The sequence below is a fragment of the Myripristis murdjan genome, chromosome 9 (genome assembly GCF_902150065.1).
Source record: "Myripristis murdjan chromosome 9, fMyrMur1.1, whole genome shotgun sequence".
Taxonomy (NCBI): domain Eukaryota; kingdom Metazoa; phylum Chordata; class Actinopteri; order Holocentriformes; family Holocentridae; genus Myripristis; species Myripristis murdjan.
Genome location: NC_043988.1, coordinates 34,249,759 through 34,272,598, shown reverse-complemented (window position 1 = coordinate 34,272,598; position 22,840 = coordinate 34,249,759). Strand labels below are relative to the sequence as shown.

The window sequence follows — 22,840 nt, the reverse complement described above, 5'->3', positions numbered from 1 at the left end:
TCATGCATTTAAAAACAAAATTTAACAACAATCATACATAATTAAAGCTGCGTTTCTGGCAGGTGCAACAGTATCATCAGTCTGACTGATCTGAAGAGAAAAATACTCTGGAAAATCACTCACTTCAGTGAGACAGAGAGCCATGGTCTGTTCCTGATTCTGATGATCTGGAAATCATCAGCATTTTGTTATTCATACTGGGATTTTTTTTTCACCCAAGGCCGAATTCCACAAAATACAAATTTATTTTAAAGCATTTTTAGAGGCATTTGTAAAGGTAAGGCACATACAGACCAAGGTTATTATCATTAATGAAAACTAAGGAAATGTTAGCAACTAGGTGCAAAAATAAATGAATGAATGAATGAATGAATGAAAAGAAAATTAGGCTTTACAAAAAAGATAACTTACTGAAACTGTCCTGTGTGTTCACAAAACTAACTAAAATAAATCAAAATTGTAGACAAGATGTCTTTAGTTTTAACACATGAGCTAAAAAACTTAAAAAAAAAAAAAACAAAAAAAAAAACTCGCTTTTAAAAGGAATCAAAACTAAACTAAAATTAAAAACAAAAAGACACAAAGAAATAAAAATAAAACCTAATGAAAAACGCAAAACTAATAACATTGATATAGTGGAGTAAACAGTGACAAACATTATAACATAGTGAATAACATAAGGTAACATAGTTTTACACATTTGGCCCACATGTATCGTCATTTTTAAAAATCTGTTTGCCTTGTTTATATTTTATATTTTATAAACCAAGTTGAGTTGTTTCCACGATGTACACAGGTAATGTATGGAACCTGCTCGCGGTGCTGACCACCATGGGTTTTGCAACTCAGTTCTTCTACTCATTTGTACTTACCCTCTACTTATTTGTACTTTTGTACTTTTTGTACCTTTTGTATATTGTTGCAGATTGTATATAGTTGTTCATTGTATATAGGAATGTCATATATTCTTTCTATTTTATCCTTATTTTTATCTTATTTTCTTTTATTTTTTATTATTATTACCGTTATTATTATTATTTGTATTTTTTTTTTTTTTTTTTTTTTTTTTTTTTAACTTGCACAGTGCCGGAGTTGTTGCAATTACATTTCACTGCTGCTGTACCTGTACATTCATGCATGTGACGAATAAACCTTGAATCTTGAATCTTGAATCTTCCCAATAGACGATCTCTGCATTGCACCCGCAGCTCTTGCAGGCGCATGCGCAGCCGCTCGCGCAGGCTGTCAGCAGGCTGGCCGACAGGAGCCGTTTGCCGCCGCCGCCGCCGCTGGCTCTGACTGCACGCTGTGTGTGCGTGTGTGTGTGTGTGTGCGTGTGTGTGTCCTGTCCGGATACGAGCTGACAGGAGAGCGGACTTATCCTTTGAGAAATAGAAAATAAGAGCAGCAAAACAACAGAAACAACAACAGAAAGTGCCTTCGGAGGTTTGGTTTCCAGCAGCGGGAGCCGTGTCTGTGTGCCGGCCGTCTTCCCCCCGGTGAGCGGCGGACACTCGGTGAGTAACGGCCGCTTTTATGACAGTTTCAGTGCGGAGGAAGGGATGAATGGAGGCGGCTGGCCGTCCCGGGCTGCCCCGGTCAACTTCCACACGCTGGAGCTCACCCTCACCGACCTCAGTGTAAAAAATACACAGTTTTACAATTAGCCTAAACTGTTAGTTTTCACGCTAAATGACCGCATACTTATTTTTCATAGCGACAAGTTTTCCTCCGGCCACCTTCCAACCGTCCGCACCGCATGGAGAGAGAGAGAGAGGCTGGCAGCCCGTCCGAAATGTGGCTTTAAACGGGAAGCGTACGGGCTTCACTTCTCTCCCTCTGCTCCTAACAGGTTTATCACACGGCTGAGTCCCAGTTAGCTGAATTTAATTTCTTTCGGGGTTCATTTTAACCGTTAAAAGGCCATTTTTAGTCGGTGTGGCCGGTGGCAAGACGGTGGCTGTTAGTTCCACTGATAGCGAAGTGCAGGTATCATTTTTTTTTTTTTTTTTCACGCTGTTGCACGTAAACACTGTATGTTTCATCACATGCTGCCTTATAACCCCTCCAGTTAACATAATCAGCAGCTGTAAAAGCCTTTGCTTGGCTTATTAAACAACTTGTGACTGTGTATTCGGCTTCATATCGCTTGCCAGGTTTTGAGTTGTGATGTGTGGTTCCAACTAATTCAGCAAGTGCAGTGTTTCCTTGGCAGTGAAAATGGATTCAGTGCTTGCTAAATAAAAGGGCACTATGCAGAATTGATATGATAATTAATGTGTTGTCGTTGTTATATTGTTCCTGGCTCTTCACGTTTGACATTTGGAATTAAATAGGAATGAATGTATGAATGTGGAGGTGCTGTGTATTGAGAGTGGCAGTCCTGGTGGTGCAGGTTATGCAGGTTTGGCTCGTGGTCTGTCCCAGAACAGCAACTGTTCCTGTCAGCCACTCTCGTGTCCTGCTGAAGTGTCCTTGAGCAACAGTCTGAACCCCCACCCTCCATCCCCACCCCCTCCTCCATCTGTTCACTGCTTGTCTCTGGAAATGAAAAAAAAAAATAAATAAATAAAAAACTGACTTGTGCTGCATGTTCAGGTCAAAGCTATGTTTTGCATTTTCCCACATTTGCCTAAAACCTGAAAAACACCCTCATTGGCATCGGGTGTCATCTGGGGTCTGGCGTGCACGGCGAGCGTGCACGGTGAGCAGAGTGCAAGGAACAGAGCAGGTGGCTGCTCTGTGCCTCAGGAATGTAAATAGAAACGGTAACCTGAACCTAATATTTTAGTCCCAAGCCTCCCTGCCACCAGCCAGCTTTAAGTGTTGACGAGGACGCAGCACTCAACTTGTAAATAGGGGATCAAGTGTTTGTGACATTTTGTTATCAATTAGTGTGTGTGTAAGCAATACACAAATGTTTTCTTAACAGTAAATCTGTGATACAGCTCTGACACCAATGCTGGTTAAGTCCAGTGGCAGTTTTATCCTTTGCTTTTTTCTTTCTTTTTTTTTTTTCTTTTTTTGAGGTGCTGCTTCTTGTTGCAACTGTGTTGTTGTTGTTGTTGTTGTTGTTTTGTTTCTGGTGCATCTTGGGCTTCAATGTGCAGTTTTACACCCTCAGCTGTGTCATCGCTTTCCAACATTTCCATGCCCAAGGCTTCTCTGCTGTGAAGGGGCTATTTTGGAACGCCATCACATAGTTTTTTAAATGAAATCATAGCTGCTGTGCATCGCTGCTGGCAGTACATCCCATACAGCGCAAGGTTACGATGCTTGCGATGCTTTTTATCCCCCACCCCCACCCCCCTCTGACAGCAGAAACCCAGACACGGCATTTCAGAGTGTTTTCATAGCAGGGCTGTCTCAATTAAACGAATACCTCAAGAAATACCTTAATATTTTTCCTTTTATAACAAAAAATTTCAAGCATTCATTTTTTTTTTCTGAAGAATGGTATTTCTGTCACGGTGGAAAAGGGTCTTAAACACCATTCGGAAGCTAACTCCCATTGAAACCCAGACTGGTGAAGGTTTTTTTTTTTTATTTTAGGATTAGAAGCTCTCTAAGGTGGGGTGACCCACTTGTTTAACAATAAGAAAATGTCTTGGAGACATTGCTGCCTTTTTTAATTGAAGCATGAATTCACAAGAAATACTTGAAAACATTGAAAATCAAAGGTAAAGTCTATCAAATGGTGCAAAGAAAATCAAATTACAGGTCAGGGTTTCCAGTAGTTTTTCTGTAGCTGTGATCAGGAGGAACCTCCATCATATCAGAGGTGGACAACACCGACTGGATATCTGATGGAGGCCAGTACCAGCTCAGCGTATTGATCCGAGTCTGTTGCCAGTGTTAGGAAACAAAAAACGCATGCTGTCTGCAGACTCACTGTAGGGCGCTTTGATTAGAGGCATCATGTCAGCAGCAGATTTTAGAGTTTAGATGCAGGCTGACGCTCCTCATAAGGAGGAAAAGGTGTGTGGATGGCGAGCCGCATGCAAATGAACAGCAGACTTAATCAGCAAATGTTAGAGTTCAAATGATAACAAAAAGACCAGTATTTTTTTAAGATAAAACTCTGTGATAGTTGGTGTTTTGTGTTGGGATTAGGATTGCACATTATTGGAAGTTTCATTCATTGATTAGTCAGTAACATTAACCATCAGTTAACTGATTAATCTCTTAGAAACATATGCAGTTTGGCTAATGAATGTAAATATGTGTTTGTCTTGTCAGGGTTTTTTTTACATTGGAGATATGAATGGACATTTAAGTCATACTGTATAGGCATACAACAGCAGTTTATTGATATCCTCTAATCCTAACATTTTTAATAACCACAATAGGGCTGGGCAGTACATTGATATCATATTGAGACTGTGATATGAGACTAGTCTAGATAGCGTCTGGGGTTGTTGACATCAAAATATGCTGATTATGGAATAAGTGTTGTCTTTTCCTGGTTTTAAAGCGCTTCATTATTGTCAAGGGATGCAGTTATTAGGCTGTTGTAGCTGCTTTGTTATTTTCCTCTGCCTGGTTTGTCATCAGATCCACACGATTTGTGTTAATAGCTTGTGAAAGCACCAAGAGTCACTCCTACAATGCTGTTATAACATCAGTATCGGGGTATTCAGTCAAAGATGCTGCGATATTTGATTTTCGTCCATATCCTCCAGCCCTAAACGAGAAGCCGAAAGGCCACAGAATCGTGCTCATCAGCTCTGTCAGTCAGGACATCAGTAGAGATAACCCCAAATTACCAAACAGGTAATACAGGAAATAGTGTGCATCTGTTAAATCAGTTGTTGATTAACTGATTAGCAGCATTAATTAATCAAATACTTGTCTAGCTGGGTGTGATGTGAGTCCACATGGTGGTGAAATCTCCTCATTAGCGGCTCTGAGCTCCCCTGGGCTGCTCATCCACAACGCTGGATTTGTATCTTTCCATTCACTTCCACAGCAAAACAGCTCCCAAAATAACACGTTTATATCAAAGAACAACAAGTCCTGGTACTGACGCTTCCCGCACTTCCACCGAGTCAACACTAAGGAACTCAGGCATTAAAAAAAAAAATGCACAAAGAAAACAAAATGGCACGGCAGGTTTTACAAACTGGAGCCTCCATCTTATCAGAGATGGCTGAAGCCCACTGGCTGGTGTCTGATACCTAGTGAAAAGCCAGTATCAACCAGATATATCGCTCTAACTCTTGTAAATATTCATTGATATAAAAAAAAAAATCAAGGTCAATCGTGGCAATGGTGTTTTTTTTTTTTTTTTTCTTTCGTGCCCTCTCACAGCTGTCGATGTTGGGTAGCTGTGTCGTGCCGGTGTAGCAGAGAGGGGCTTTTGAGGTAAAACATGAAACCTGAGCAGGATATCGCTTGCTGCCATCAGCTGAGCCATCCCTCCTCCCTCATTTCAACTCAATCTCATCTTCCCCCCCCGCCTCCGTTCACCTGGGATGAGCTCCGAGCTTGTGCCAGGCTCAGTCAAGTGCACACTGGACTGTAGAGCCCAGAGAGTAGCCTGATTTTCAGAGACGCAGATGACGGAAAAGGAATCTGACGTTTAGCTGGCCGGCTTCGACTTCGCCCGGCTGAAATAATGTCTCGTCTTACAGCCGACAGCTGTTTTTACGACAGTCCCTGAAGGCCTCTCTCTCTCCTCCAGAGCTGGTTGATGTGCTCAGAAAACAGAAGAGAGGGGGAAGCATCACTCTGGTGTTTCCATTAAGGTCGGCCTGAGCCGCTGCAGTTTGTGGTGCCGGCGTTTGTTCACCAAACCCCTCGTGGACTTCCATCACACGGTCACCTGCTTTCATTTTTTATTCAAACTTTTAGGTGTTTAACCAACTCTCATCTGAGTGCAACAGAAAGAGCTGAAGTTCCTACATGACCGACTTCACGTCCCACTCTTTGCTGTCCTTACATGTGGTTGTTGGTGATGTTGGCAGTTTGGAAACTTCAAGGTTCCTCGTGGTGTTTTTCAAGTAATTATAGTTTAGTTTGAGGACTCCTACTGGCAGAACAGTTACCAGTCAGCTCAGATGCTGCAAATTGGAAAGATTCTGTGTTTTGCTTTGTTTTTTGTTGGTTTAGCGTAGTGCTTAACATGTTAGAGTTTAGCAAAGTGAGACCACCCAGACCAGTCATGAAAGAATCCAGCTGTGATGCGTTTGGAGCTCATCTGAAACTGCCTTTAAAAAAAAAAAAAAAACAAGCAAGCAAACAAACAAACAAAAAAAACAAGGATATATTTTTGAAAATGCACTAACTTAAACACAATCAAATTTTAGCACTGTCTACCTTTAACGTCTGATCATAATCTAAATAGAGCTAAAATTAGGGTCAGTGTAGTAGGATCCCTCTGACTTTCCATTGATGCTGAATTCACTAAAAGGCTTCGGTGTCTGTACCGAGGACTGTGAGCTATGAGTGATTTTGCAGGGATTGAACCCTTGAACCCCTGACCTTATTCCAGTTATCATCACCCCAGCAAGCCGCCGAAATGAAGAGGGCCCACCTGATTGTTGTCAGCCTGGAAACGAATTCCCGCACGAGGCGCTGTCACTAGCCTTAAGATCTGCCTGGCATATCTGTAAGTGCTGCACGGCTCATTGAAGACAAGCACTGCATGTTTGAGGCTCACTGAAATAGACCCGCAGAGAGACGGAGCGCTTTGCCAGTGATTTCACAGGGACTGAAATATTCACACAGACGTTTGTGCACTGGCAGCACAAAAAGGACAGTTTTCACATCCTCTTCTGCCCCAGCTCATTCAGCCAGCTGTCCCAGGTGAAGGACAGCGCTCCTACACAAGTCTGGAAAAGCACAGAGATGGATTTTTAGGTTGGACGGATATATTGTGTCGATACAGACTTTTTTTTTTTTTTTTTTTGCAATATTACATACCAGTCTGTTTCACTGGAGGTGCTTCTTCACAGCTACAGAAAAACAAACTGCAAAACATGCAGTGAAATTCTGTTTTCTCTGAATGCTTTTTAAAAAAATTCATTTCATTATTCGGTACATATATATATATTTTAATCTTCATTTGAGAGTTTTAATGTCTCATGATGGTCTAAATGCTGTTTCAAAGGCTTTTAATACTGACAAGTATTTCCCACAATTCTGTGGGAAGCACAAACACATGGACAGACCTTGATGGGTTTGGTCATTTCGAGGTCTTTTTATGCAGCTGTAAACCTTGACTGTCTTCTTACCCGCTGTGGTGAAGTTTCATCTCAAACAGCCTGGTTAAGGGCTAGTTTTGTTTTTGTGTGCGTGCGCGTGTGTGTGTGTGTGTTTTCTTCTTTACCTTGGTAGCAGCACTGCTGTGAAGCTGTACGTGACTTGTGAGTGCAATGAGCTGGAAGGAAGAGCGCTGGGCACCCAGAGGTGCTCTAATGAAATCCATTAGGTGACTCTCCACAGCTGCTGTAGCTTACCTGAGCTGAATGGAGGTCAGGGAATCGCCTCAAGCCCGGCAAAGACTGCTGGGGTTTGTAGCCTTTGGCTCTGCTGAAGAAATAACAGCTCACCTTTTCTGTGTGTATTTTTGATCGTTTATTTAGCTCTTGACACTGAGGGGTTTTTTTCCTACAGCTTGCTGGTAGCTGATTGTAGAAATCAGAAATGTTTTTTGGCATCCTGGTGGCTCAGTTGGCTGAGGCATGTGCCGTATTATTGCAGCGTGCTGTGTTTTAATCCAGCCTGGGATCTTGATCGCATGACATTCCCCTTCACTCATCTCCAGGCTCTCTTGTCTGTGTGGCAGCTGTTGTGTAACGGTATAACCACCCCAAATTAATCTGGAAAAAAAAAAATCAGGAATAGGTTATATTTTATTCTGGCTTAATGGGAGTTATGGAGTTAACTCATGAGCTGTCAAGTTTTGGCCTGTGGCGGCACTGGGGACAAAATCAATTACCACCTTTTTTTGTTTGTTTGTTTGTTTCGGTATATTTTATTTATCCTGTGTTGGGCCTTGGCTTTTCTGTGAGAGCTGAAAGAAATCTGTGTGTGACTTTATGACACGTCAAGGCTGCTGAAGTTTTGTCTCACTGCATTAAAATTCATTTTTTTGCGGAAGTTGTATTTAGCCTGAGACTGAATTTTCCTGAATTTTCATAGCCGAGTGTGGGTGACGATCGCTATGAGATACTCAACAATATCGTGATACCAAACTCTTGCAAGTTAGTGTATCAAAAAGGATGGTAACTATCAACATTTATGGTGCATGCAGGGAGCTTGTGTTAAGAGCACTTTAAAAAAAGATCAGCATCCTATTATCCATATTTCAGAATATAATGACAGGAGAAGCCTGTAGAAACACTGGTTAGCTTGCCAGTTCACTCTTTTAGTCTGCGTCTGCACTGAGGACCTCTCTGTAAGTTAACTTTCGTACAAGTTTTGCTCAGTGCTTGCATGACAGCACTTGGTTTTGTGGTTTGATGAAGCACCGCGGGGTAAGATTTTGGTGTTGTGATAACTCTCCAGGCTGATTTCTGTGGGGTGAGCGGATTCAGAGAATTGGCTATGACCCATGAAAGTCTCTGGACTCTTGCCCAATACTATGCTGTTGGATATTGTAATTAGCTTCTTCGTCTGCCACTTTCTCCGAGTTCATATGGGGTTGCTGAAAGGCAAGTTTTGGAAAATGAATTTGATTCTGTTTGCTCACCAAAAAATGTTAACAACTGGAACATAAAAAAATAATAATAATAAAAAAAAAAGCTGGAAAGAATGGGGCAAAAAAGGTTGAAAGAATAAGTTAAGCTGATAAGATGAAACTTTATTGATCTGCGTGGGGGAATTGTGTCTTTGCAGAGGCAAAAGTAATAGGATTTACCAGGGAGAAAGAAAAATACAATATAAGTAGACAATAGAATGTAAAGTAGGGAATTAAAACCGCAGATACAGTAAGAATAAACAAACAACAATGATAAATCCAGTGAAATAGAATATAAACAATTGTTGGAAAATGAGTTATGTTTTAGTTTATAGAGATAAGATATAGAGACAGCATGCAGAAATAAATTCAGAGGAAAAACAGTAGACCAAATACATGTTAAAATTCATGCAGTTTACATGTATATTTACAAGTAAATACGTCTAGATACAGAAATATACACCAGTATAGATATATTTAAACTATGAGTGTATTAATTGTTAGACATACTGGCCAGCCACTATCACTGTATGGATGAATTAATAGTTATCAGCAGCGCTGTAACTCGGCAGAGCTGGGCATAGTATCGTTTTCCACCAATCAGGACGCTGCAGGATAGGTTAAAGTTGATTAATATTTTCTGCTATTCAGGACGGCATTCTCCAGTGATGTCTCCAGTAGTGCAGATTTGAAGCGTCGCTCCTCAGTGAACGTCCTCCTTGGTGGAGGTCTGCGCGCTGCTGAGAGCGTTTTCTAGTTTAGTGTCTTACTATTATTATGATTTCTCATCTTTTTTAGTTTCGTTCACACTGATAGAGGTTAATAAAAATAACACAGGTTTTGTAAGAAAGTGAAAATAATATGTTATCTATGCCTAAATGAATTTAAAAATGTGTTATTTGAAAGTCCGGCCCCCACAGTAAAGGCTACGCTTAGAAAAATTGTTGACCTTGGACAAATGTAGCTGGTGACCCCTGCAGAGTAAAACCAGCGCTCTCCTCCTGCAGCTTCACCCCCTCACCTCCTCAGCTTCATTCAGACTGTCTCTGAAACCACACACCCTGCAGACAAACATCCAAACTTTAGATCAGTTCCCGCAGTGCTGACTGCAGCGATAGAAAAAGTTCAATGCTGTTGTTTAGCTTCGCTGAAAGTCTGCAGCTTCACCACATGTTCAAAAAGATAGATAGATAGATAGATAGATAGATAGATAGATAGATAGATAGATAGATAGATAGATAGATAGATAGATATGTACTTTATTAATCCCGAGGGAAATTCACAAGTGGTCAGCTGCTCAGTCATTTAGCAAACAGTCACACCAATACAGAATAATAAATAAATTACAGTGCATTACACTATATAAAAAACAGTAATAAATGAGTAAAATTGCACTAAAAACAACAGTAGGACATTAGAGCTCAGAGACAAAATAATCCAAGTAATCCAACAGGAGCCTTCTGAGAGTGAAATGTATCCCACCCATCTAACCCTAACTTCTTAATCAGTAAGTGAATGTAAATAAGAAAAAAAATGTGTAGTGTAAATCAGTGTCATGTGATGTGACTTAAAGACCAGCAGGCAGACAGTGCCGACGTTGTACAGGAAACCCCACAGAAGCCCTGTGCTGGTGCTGTAATACAGTTTCTCAATCTCCTACAAATACAGTCTTCACATCCAAGAACATCATCTGGGGGGGAAAAAAGGAAAGATTGTAGAAATGTTACACTGCTTGTCCGTGTGAACCCGCCTGTGTTCCCCCGGCGCCGTGATGACACGCCGCCGCGGTTCGACACGGCGTTCACAGGCGACAGACACTGACTGGTCAGCCGTGCATGAGCACATGATGGCTCCATTACCTGGGCCTGACACTGTGGTGGCAAGCTAGCACCCTCTGAGACACACACACACACACACACGCACACACACAACCAGGTGCATCTCACTGCCTGAACAGACTACAAGCTCTTTTCTGGCAGGCTGTGGCTCTGATTACTTTCGTTTTGCCGTCTGCAGCTTCAAGATTTTGACGACTTATAGCTAGCTAGCAAGTGCTGGTCAGGTAGCATTTATATACAATAAACAGGAAAAGCTCAAAATCACTTGAAGTGTTAACATCGAACCCAACAACAGATGCAGCCATCCTTTAAGCATCATTTTTGAGATGAAAGGACCGGTACGCTTTGAATGGCTGGAGTCAACTTCACTTATCTTCTGTACATGCCAGGCTTAGCGAAAAACACACTAACAGTTAAATTTAATGTTAGTTAATGTTTCTGGTGCCGTTTTGTTGTTTTGATATTGTTTTTTTTTTTTTCTTTATTGTTAACTAAAGAAAAATGAATCTGCTGTAGTTTTGCTGATGGGAGAAATCCAGCAAAGAAGTGGGAGAGCTCATGTCTTTTTCCCATTAAGCTCCATTTTAACTGCAGCTGCTCTCTGTGGACATTACATCTAAAAACAGCATCACAAAACAGTGTTATCGTGTTTCAAGCTGGATTTTTCCTTCATCTGTTGTTCATGAAACTAGCGATTATTGGAAGGGATGCATAAATATCATTTTATATGACTAAGTTGTGATTTTTAGAGCAGTTTTCCTCAAATAGTAGATACCACGTATGGAGTAAATGTTCAGTACTTGAATATTTTTACTTATGATGTGTGAATGTCACTTCAGTACTTAGACCTGCAAACTCACCACATATTTTAATTTCTAATATTCCATTTAATCCATATAATACTTTACAAAACTGTGCCAAAAAGTGCGTTACAAACAATATAATGATAAGGAAAAGTCAGTGAGGAAAGCAATAAAAATGCAAGGCAAGCTTGTTAGAAGTCGACTGGAATAACAAACCAGGTTTGAAGGCGGCGGCAGCCCTCTCAGCTGTCTGTTCCCCACATAATTTTGAGACAGACAGCCTCCTTTGAGTCCTCGCCTGTACAGAGGTGGGTTTTATCTGGGAGATGCAGCGCCTCAGCGACCGTGGGTTGCATTTCTACTTTGTGACAATATCCTGACACTCTGAATTTCACTTGGTTCCTTTTTTCCCTCACAAAGAAACTTTTCATATTGTTTGGAAAAAGTTTTGGCACTTGTCCTTCATTCACCGGTTTGTTAGCATTGCACATTGAAAGCCAGACAGTGAGAGCCCGCTAGCTGTTAGCTTACGTTTGAACCTGGTGTGCGGCAGCCTGGAAGCCTGAAGTGAATGGATTATGACCGGAAAAGTCACCGGTTCAAATCCTAACACATGCTGAATGGAGGAAGTGATTGAAAAACACTCTGCTCATCGTTAGAAACTACCGTCGAGGCACTAAGCTGTACCGGTAGAGCTGCTCAGTGGCCAGCAGACCACTGTAACCATAGTGGGCATACTGGGCAGTGCCACTCTCCTTGCATAAAAAAAACAAAAAAAATATCTTTTGGGGAAAATGATATCACAAGGATATTGTGAAGTGGCACTATATCATCTATTGGAACACTGTGATATGACAGTCTTGTCTTTTTCCTGATTTTAATATTGACCATCATATCCACATTACTAATGACTCTGAAAAATCTCTGCAATTTAGCACAATATTAATATTAAGGTACTCTATCAAATATATTGTTACATTCAACTTTGTCTGTATCGCCCAGCCCAGTATAATTTGACCCATTATTATTATTTTTCTCTACATGTCTAACCTTTGGAAAAATTTGCCACCGATTCTGCTGGCATCACAATGCAGCTTGGAGTTGTTAGCCATCTTCAGCTGTTTACTCGAGAACTATTGCTTATAATGATTAGTTAGTATCGTTAAAAGTTAGATTTCAATGTGTATTTCCATCTGTGTTTTTTAATTTTGCACAACAGCCACCGGATTAGATTTTTATTTACAAACTGGAGATGTGTTTTGAAATAAAAGCCTTGTACTTTGGCATAAAACCCTTGAAATTACCCCGGAGTGGCATATGCTCAGCAGAGAGAAAACAACTAGACAACCATCTAAAACACTAAATGTTAAGGTACTCTTTTTAGATACTCCAGTTCAGTCTCTCTCTCCCGCCCTCCCCATCTCTCTCTCTGTTGCTTTTAGAGGCAGACAGGGATAAGAGCATTGTGCTTACATGGATGTTTTCAGGCCTACAGTGTGGCACAAATCCATTAATGCATTAATAAAGGACTAATCCTCTCCTAAAAAAAAAAAAAAAAGACACCAAAACCACTTTTCAAGCGGAAGGCAGAAGCTGCTGTTTTATAACTAAGCAGCTCGGTGCAGCAGGGCTTCATAAAAACGCTTCGGGGACTGGCCAATATTTGACTCTGCTGCACCTTCCCCAGGGGACCCCGACTGTACACAAATGAGCAGGCAAATAGTTGGCTGAATGTACCGATTGATGCTCGTAAAGCTGTTCTAATGAACAGGAGGGGGGGTTGGTGAGTCTGTGGGGAGACCTGGCACAGACGCTTTGCAGGGTGGCACAGTGCCACGAGTCGCCGGCCAAAGGCTTTATATTCTGTTTTTAGTAGTTTGTCTGTTCCTCTATCTGCCGTTTCTGCAGGTTTTCAGCTGTCATGTGGAGCCTCTTTCCCATCTCGAAATAGGAAAAGATAATTATAGCAAAGGATAATATGCAATTCAACACTTTTAAGTAGTTTTCTTATGAATATTTTTTAAGCAGTATAGTATAGCTGTCTGATTACCCTATAACCATGTGTGGACATTCATATAGTCCCTGTTCACATTAGAGCTAAAGGACTGCTTGAAACAGGCTGTGACAGCTGAAGTTAACAAAGTTGACTGAGAGCTGCTAGTTGGTGAAAATCCCAGATGATATCTAGTTGATATCAACATAATATTGATATATTGCCATGCCCTCGCTCATCTCTCTAGCTCTGTTGTATTACAGTAAATATTCAAATACATCATGGGTCAAACTTTTGCTTTGGTCACCAAATACAAAAAAGGGAAATGACTTGTTTTCACTGGAGATGAGTAACATATTTTGAAAGAGTTTGATGCCACTGTGACATCACCAGTTTGTGGACCAGTCGCTGACAGGCGGAGATCTGCCAGCTGGAAAAGCCAAACAATAAAGCTTGCTCTCCTCCAACTCAAACCACCGCAGGTATTTGGGTCTTTCCAGCATTGGAAGATGTCACCCCACTGACTTCACTGGAAGTCTGTGGATGCCTGTAGACCACAATGTTTATGTTTAATTCATGTTTTAACTCAGGGATGAATGCTATGACATGTCCTCCACATTTTTCTATTCTATTTTCCAATGACTCAGTGACTCTTTCAGTGTATTTCTCTTTGGTAACATACTAAAGATTTTTTCTAATGTAGGTTCTGTGGTGTTCCTCACTTCCTGTTCATTGTAGCTACATAGGCTCTGCCTGTGTTAAGGCACACCTGTGTGACATCACATGCCAGGTGACTGCGAACTTTGTATGTAGAACATGTGAGCAGGACTTCTAAAATTGGCATGATGAAGATCCATAGTGGACTCAAATGTCACAGCTCGGCCAAGCCTCAGTGCGCAGGCTCTATCTTTATCAGACAAAAAATGAAGATCACACGGTTACACGATTTCCCCCGGTCGATCAGTAAAGTTCATCTTGTCTTTTTCATTTTTGGCTTGTTAAATAGTGGAGGCGGCAGGTGGATTTTGGCTCAGTGGATAGGTTAGGTTCATCTCCTGCCCTGCCCTCCTGACTCCTGATATTTGCAGCACAGGATCTTCAATTATCACTTTGCCTGGAGCCGTGCTCTCACCTCTCCTCCTGGACAGAAGTGCAGAAGTCTCCTCGTCGAGGCTTGGGAAATAACAGCTTGTTAGTGAATGGCTGCTGCGTCACCTCTGCCTGCAGTCTAAAAAGCACACGAGCACAGCGAACTGGTGTTAATTAACATTCTGATATATTTTGATGATATTTCACACATTATTTTTGCTTACCCCAGCTGTGCAGACTTGGTTCATATCTTTTCCCTAAATCACATCACTCAAGTCATGCTTGTCTTGTCGCACTGAAAATGGCTTATTATATATATAAAAAATAAAGTGTTTTCAGCCTCAGTATCTTGACAATTATATCCTTCTTCAGCATCTCTTTAATAACTGCAGTTATACTGAGGATGCAAGAATATTTGTTTTTGCTGTTGTCTTTGCAGTGTATTTCTGGCTTTTGGCTAGAGCTGGATGATATTTCTCATTTTAAGGTACACCAGTATGAACTTGTGCAAAGGCACTCAATGATATTTCATCGCTTTTCATTCAGAAGGTATTTAAAAAGGACATTGCACAATGAATATGAAAACTTGCATATGTAACGTGAGCCTTTGAATAAAAGCTGTGCCCAGACTTTGGTATTTTATACAACTGAATCTTTTTTTTTGTGAAGCTCTTTAACATCTGCAGGTTGTACATAAGTGGTTTTGCCATCCAGCCTTGTAATTTTACTGTTCATGCCTGTAATAAAAGTTTGATTGATTCTGCAGGTATAGGCTAGTTCACTTATTTTTATATACAGTAAGAAAGGTCAATCTCTATGGAGAAACCAGGCCCAAATACATTTTTTTTGTTTTTTTTTACCACTAAAAGTCATCAATCTATGAAAAATAATGCCCTGTTGTATTTTTGCCATTTTGCCCAGCTCTACACTTTCTTGTGAATGTTTTGCTTGACTTCTTGGCAATGAAGTTTACCCTGCTGTTTGAGCTTATCCACACAGGATGCGAAACGGATGCTTTATTGGCTGTGTAGTGTAGCTCGCTTCCTTTCCTAATGCTTTGGACTATTCACACCAGTAGGTAGTTTTGGCATCTAGTGTAATTTCACAGCAGTGCAAAGTGAAAATTCACTAGGTGGTCATATTTGCATCACATCAGTAGAGAAGCACATAATATTCAGTGATCTGTTTACTACTTATCGTCATTATGCAAATTTTAAATGCAGCAGTCATTGTGAGATGGTAATCTTATCACTTGGATTCTGAAAATTGGGTCTGTTTTTGAATTGCCATGAAAAAAAAAACTAGATTTTTAGACTTTCTTGCTCATGCAATTTGCTGGTTGTTATTTTTAGAGAGAGAGAGAGAGAGAGATGCAGGCTATAGGTCCCATAGACTTGCCCAACAACTGATTAATCATGAGTCCCTACACTGACTCAGAAAATCCAAAGTAAACGTGTCTGTTTTGATTCGTGACCGTCTGCAGATGAAGGAGAAGCTGGACGATATGAAGTTAGTGGAAAAGTACAGTGAGCCGCCAGCGCTGTTTTTACACAAACAGGAAAAAACAAGATGAGGCACAGGTTGCTGCCTCGGCTGTCGTGCAGCAACATTACAGCCTGTTCACAAGGTATTTCTGCTCCCGTAGCACATTTTACTCTGAGCGGACGGGACGCAGAAACATGTTTCTGGTCTGAGCGCCCCAGCTGCGACTCGCGTGCGCACACTGAGCTGCGTGACCGTTCTGCATTCTGTCCAAATCAGGCTTTACACTCATTTAAGTCGCTCTGGACAAGCATGTCAGCTAAATGCCTAAGATGGAAATGCAGTATAAATAAAATTGTGTGTACTTGTACCTGGTGCGAGTGCAGGTCTGTGTCAGTTTGGTGCCTTCCTCGGCCCCCAGTCCAGCTCAGGCTGAAACAAAGTGGAGGAGCCGGCATGCTGGGAGATAACTATGGTATTTTTAAAAGTAAACATAACCTTGTCCCCCATCAGCACCAGCCTTCCTGTCTGAGATGAGCATGTACCATGTTGCTGAGTCTTGTTTCCTCTCCAAAACACCACCACATGACACCCCACCCCCCACCCCCCCCGCCCTCGGGCCAGCTGTGGCCCACTTATATAACATTTATAGTCGGTTTTAAAGGCTCGACAGTGGAGTCAGACATCTCTGCCTCTGAAAAGAGATTACAGAGAATTTGCACGGATGGTGAAATATGTTCTTCACTGCAAACACTCGCAGTGTTCAGTGTTACAGTGCCTACATTGTAATACAGTATAATCTGTTTGCCAACCCTCAGGATTTCATGTCACCATCCCATGTGGTATTTTTCCAGGGTGAGTGTGTGTGTGTGTGCCAGTGTGCATCCCATTTTACTTTCAGTTAAGCCCACGGTAAAACAGTTCTGTCCCATAGGCCTCAGAAGTCCTGTCGTCATCTGATTCGTTAGCATTTGCGAGACATCCAGATCATAAAATCATCCACGAAAGAAATGAATGCAGTTTTCTCAAAGCCTTAAAACATAGTTTGTAATATCTGGACGTTTGTATATGAAAATAAACTTAATCAGTGTAAAAAAAACAAATTGCGAATGCGAAGTGGTTAGTCAGCCGTGATGATGCACAATTACGACGTCCCACTCAGGGCATATGGAATGGCATTTGCACAAATCAATCCACCTTTTGGTGAAACTTCATAATGCTGCATCCGCTGCAGAACAGCCAGACTCAGAAACACTTACTTCCCCCTGGCCATCAGACTGCTCAATGCCTAACCCTAACCCCACCCCTCCCCACACCCCCTCCCCCCATATATTATAGTAATAGATTTATTTAAACTGCCCCATAATCCCAACTCTGCTGTACACCGGAAGCCAAGCGACGACATTTCGTTGCAGAAACTCACTGTTGTGTTTTTTGTGCAATGACAATAAAGAAAGTCTAAGTCTTTCATCATTTTGTGCACAAGTATACTTTATATACTTGCCTCAGTTGCAAGCTAGAGTGATTGTTATCTTAAATTTTGCAGGCAAAGCAACACCAGTCAAAGGTCATCCAGCTGTGACATAATAACTTGTTAGCTTTTCGTTAGTCAAAAAATGATGTCGGTTGGAAAAGTGGCAGCAGAGTTCAGTGGATACGGTCTCATTTAAAAGAGAGACATGCAGATGAATATGTCCGAGTTTTAAATACCAGCTTAAATCACAGACTGTGACAGGAATGATGATGTGAGAACTTCCTGGACTTTCCCCAAAGAGGAAGTGCATTTGATACAGAAAGCCATATTTGGGGCGAAAGTTTGTGCTCCATGTTGCGTGTGACGTCTGAAGCCTATAAATGAGCTGCTCGTCGGTCATGTGACTTTTGGTCAAGGCTTGGATGTGAACCTATACAAACCAGATGCAGAAACACAACAGTGTATCAGACCAAACAAAGAAAACCAAGTCTAGGTGTGACGGCACCTTCATGCTACACATCATCCACACTGGAGCTCATAATACACATTATAATATACATTACACTGTCTGTACAGCTGAGTGAGACGGCTCCTGCTCTAAAACCATGGAAATCTAATTTACTGAGGTTTGCTCAGACAGTTAAATATGTACTCTGCTTTGAACAGTCATAATAGCCAACGTCAAAGTTTATATCTGGGTCTTCAATGTCTTTTCTAATAGGTTTGTATAAGTAGAGGTTGCATACAAAACAGAGTCTCTGACAGTGTAATTTTGTCAACAGAAGACTTAATTTACTTCATATCCTAAAGAACCACTTGCACATTTTGATTTCATGATATCAGCTCTCACAAATTTGTTTTTCGTTCAGTGTTTCATTAGTTTTAATGGCTTCCAGAGTAGTATTGAATGGTAGAAATCCCTCCCATGTGCTCACATGCATGTTTATGATCCGCAGCTCTTGGATCATCATGTGAGAGCCTGTATCGCTTTTTGTTGTCAGATCACATGTTTGCTGTGGAACCTTTTGAAAGAGAAAACAAGCCCTTTTATTTATGCGTTCACTTTTTCTGTGTGTGTGTGTGTGTGTGTGTGTGTTTTCTTTTCTTCGTGTCTCGTCTGCTGTAAGCCAGCTGGATTGCATAGTGCACCATTTGAAGTCTTGTGTGAACATAAAAGCCGGCTCATAAAAAGTTTCCTGCAGTGAAAACGACCCAAATAAACACAGCCTAAAATACATACTCTCCCAGGGTTCATCTAACCTTCCCCAAAATGGAGGACGGGGGGGACAGGGGAGGCTGAGTACGCATTAGGGAGACACTACCTGTGTAAGAGCACCACTATGCCATTTGGTGGATGTTTTTATCCAAAGTGCCACCGCCATGAGTGCGTGCATTTTTAGCAAGGGTGCAATCTAACCTCTAACCCTGAGCTCTACACTCTCCTATTACAGATAACCGGCCTCCCTGATGAGTTTCTGGTGACATGTGCACAACGAGTGCTGCCTTTGTAGCCGCACTAAACCGTAATCAACTTAATTTAGCTCTGTGAGATTGAACTGCTGCTAACATTTGTCTTGGTGACATCAGTTTTAATGAGGTTAATTGCTCCTAGGCAGGCAAAACAAAATAAAAAGCTCCAACCGTGGTTCAGATTTGGTGAAAGTATTTTGTCTTTTTTTGTTTTTTTCCTCTTGTCATGTAAGGGTGTAAGGTTGGAGGGTGTCGTTTTCATTTATTGCCTCATAATGGCTGTTGTGAAGCCCTTTTAGGCTGTAACTGTGATTAAAAACTGTACAAATGAACTTGACTCATAGCAAATACACACAGATAGAACATCCTGTGTTTTTACCGGTCGCTGTGTCAGGTTCGGTTTATGTGCAGCGCGTTTATAACACCGTTTCCTAAAAGTGCTGCGTAATTTTTATTTTATTATGAAAAGAAAAAAACCTCATATCCTTTTTGCTTATGTGTCCTCCTCACACTGTTTTTTGATTCAGCGCTGCCTTTTTGTCACATGCTGAGTGCACCATCTGCCACCGCCACAGCACCGTCAACGTCCTTAAAAAGTCATCGCTGTATTCTTAATTATCTTCGTTTAATCGCCTCCTCTCTTCAGGGAGAGAAGGTTATTAGAAAGTGAGTCGGGATGGGGAATTTATTAAAACTGCAGCAGAACAGCGCTATGTGCTGCTGTCCATAATGTGTCGTGCACTGTCAGTCTGTTTTATTCCCGTTCCTGTTGACGTGAGTCGGTGTGCGCCGAGCTGCTGCTGCTTACACCTGCCATTTCTACGCTATCTCTGATATCTATGTTTAAGGATTGATTTTATGAGTTCATATCTCTGCAGCATGCCCACAATCGGTCTGGCAAAAGGCTGTTCTGTGTTTCCTGTGGTTCTATTTTCTGTAAACCACCGTGTCCTTAAATCGCTTCTCTTCACATTACAGCTGTCTGGGCTGTTTACGGGTTGCAGTCAGAATGCAAGCACCTCCACATGCCTATCAGGTTTTGAAGGTTCAGTAACAATCTTGAGCAAATGATGATTTGTTTGTTTATTTGTGCGTGTCCAAATGCCACTTAAAGCCATGTCCCCCTTCAGCCATGTCCCCAAGCCATACTACACACTCATTCTAACCAAGTATATAGTAGAAAAGTATGAAAAAGCAGTATACTCAAGAATGTCAACAGTATACTCAGTTTGCTAATTAATTTCAGTGTGTAGTTACTGCACACTGTGGTCCTACGGTGCAGAGCGTTGCAGAAAATTAAAAATAATGAAACAGCTCTCATTGACCGGAGCATGTCTGCTGTCTCAGGAGAAAACAGTTTAAGGAGAAGTTCATTAAAACCAAAATAAATTGAAGCATCTGTTGGGAAAATATGTGTTTTTTTTTGTATGTGTGCACTTCAAATTTGAAGTTGGAAGGCGGCAGAAGATATCATGAGTCACATGATGCCGCTGTCAGCAGACGTGTTGGATCATTTAGTAAAAAGTGGTGTTGAATGTTGAAATTCTGTGATACTCTTAGCCAAAAATACTATTAAGAATGGGATACAGTATGTCCTGTTCAGTATTGGTATGTAGTATACCTTTGGGACACAGCTTTAAAGTCTCTTAAACCCTGTATCTTTAATGGCATACTGCACCAGTGTGGGCGGAAATAAGAATTTCAACCAACAGAACTCTCACAAAATTTTAGCTATAAGACAAATAAAGCTTCTCCCCCTAACTGGTGTCCCGTCGGGTTATACCTTTGAATGATCCTTCCTCACATCACGTCACACCTCAGCATGCTTTTTTCACAAGAAATAAAAAGACACTATAGATCATTTTTGACCTCTTCCAGCAACCGGTTGGAGCTGCAGCACTGACTCGCCTCACCGCCCCCCTGTTTCCCTGAGTTGTGTCCCATAAACAAACAGCATTTTCCCATTGGAGACATGCAGGCATGCTAATTAGAGCTCACTTGCTTGGGATTCGACAGAAACGTATAATGAAGAGGTAATATATCACCATGCTGAACGCTGTAATAATAGAATGGCTTTGTTTTGAAAGCCAGAAAACAGACGACCTTATTTTACCCCTCTCTGTATGTTGTTGACATGCCTCTGCTCCAGTGGATGTAAGACAGTTTCATCTCATTTTTCATCTTTTTTTTTTTTTTTTTTTATGGTTCTACTGAAGAGATACTAGTGAGCAGAGGCTGTGGTAACTGGAGGCTGTAAGCGTAGTAACTGCCTTTGAAAACAAGGTCAAGGTGATGGAGAATCTAATTGATGCTCAGTTTGACCCTCAGTGATTCTCCTGGGACTTTATACATCTCTCTCTCTCTCTCTCTCTCTCTCTCTCTCTCTCTCTCTCTCTCTCTCTCTCTCTCTCTCTCTCTCTCTCTCTCTCGCTCTCTTTCTCTCTCCCTCCCTCCCTGCTCTGCACCTCATAGGCACTTGACTGTGTTAGCAGCAGCCGTCTTGCGCGTTCTAATAATGAAAATAAATTACGCGTAATTTAATTAATCTGTTCTTGTGTTTCTCTCAGACGGAGCCAGGCGGAAAATTCTGGGCATCACGAGCGAGACGATGGAAAAATACTGTATCTCTGCCTCAGCTTCGGCTCTATAAAACTCAAAAAAAAATTCACGGCAGACTTGCAGTGCTGTGTCGATGCTAGAGTCATATTCATTACACAATACAGTAAACAGACAGGACTTTGTTTGGTTACAGCACAGTAGACCTGCTTTTATGTTTTACCTACCTTTGATTTTTCTTACTTTTTCCACTTGATGCTGCAGGATATAAATTAATGGAGCATGTTATTATTAATACATTGAGTACTGGCATGAATTGTGCACAAAAAGGACAAACATTGTGCATAGTAAACAGGACATACTGTAGACTGTTCTGCTATTTTATGCAGGGAAAGCTTGTGACTTTGCAGCGCTCTTGCCATTTAACATTTAATTTTTAGTACTATGGCTGTACCACAAGTGTATATGGGCATTTTAGTTTCCACAGAGAATAATCACAGATTTTGGGCATTATAGCAACACTTAGGTGTTTCATTTCATTTACAGTGTCGGCTGCAGTTGTACCAAAGGCTATAAATCTGCCGCAACCTTGCAGCTCTTCCAAGGTGCATGAATCAAAAACAACCAAAGGAATGAGAAAACTGAACCGCTCTCCCCTGATGAAGGCATTTGCAGCAGAACATGTTGACTTTTAAAGCTTGTTTAAAGAGTAGGTGAATTTTTCTGCATTATTTGCAGTAGTTGCTTCATCAGATGTTGATTGACAGATGCCAGAAATACTGAGTGATGATTGTGTGACATCATTAAAACAAAACGTCAAAACAGCTCCAACTAATAACGACTACAGTATGCAGCAGAATAACTGAAATAATCAAATTGGGGTTGTCGGCAACAATCGCATTTTAGCCTCCCTGTATTTTCAGGCATTTAGCTGACACTCTTTTCCAGAGCAGCTTAAAAGCGAGCAACAGCAGAATGAGCTTTAATTCCTTGATCACAAACATTACAACTAGTACAAAACTCAAAGGTCAAAGCCGTATCACCCAGGCATAAAACATGTATAAACCTGCATTCTCTGAATACTTATACATAATAGAGAAGTCCTAGGTGCTTTTTTTGTCTCTTGAGTTGTTCCATAAGCCTCTTTTCTCTCTCCTCCCCGCTTCCTCCTGCAGTGACGCTCCGCTGAGCCGAGCTGGATCGGACTGCATGAGGAGGCCAAGTGACGGGACCCCAGTCCTGACCTAGAACCCCCCTCCCCCTCCCACCTCCACCCAGGACCCCCCACAGACATGGTGAGCCCCTTGCATGTGTGATTCTGTGTGTTTCTCTATAAAGTTTTAATTAGACCTGTCCTGAATCCCCCTGCCCCCGTTTTTTTTTTTTTTTTTTTTTTTTTTGCTATGTATTAGTATTAGTTTTGTCATGATATCATAATCAGAAGTTAATAAC

At 41.3% G+C, this 22,840-nt stretch overlaps 1 protein-coding gene across 1 annotated transcript in view; it reads left to right on the top strand.

Moving 5' to 3' along the window:
* The first annotated feature begins 1,230 nt into the window (after positions 1-1,230).
* LOC115364805 (spermatid perinuclear RNA-binding protein-like) overlaps positions 1,231-22,840 on the top strand; it is a 65,257-nt gene continuing 43,647 nt past the window's right edge. The window contains exons 1-2 of the mRNA XM_030059409.1: positions 1,231-1,517; positions 22,564-22,683. Of these exons, the coding sequence (XP_029915269.1) occupies positions 22,681-22,683 (3 nt within the window). The 5' untranslated portion in view covers positions 1,231-1,517; positions 22,564-22,680. The remainder of the gene's footprint in view (positions 1,518-22,563; positions 22,684-22,840) is intronic.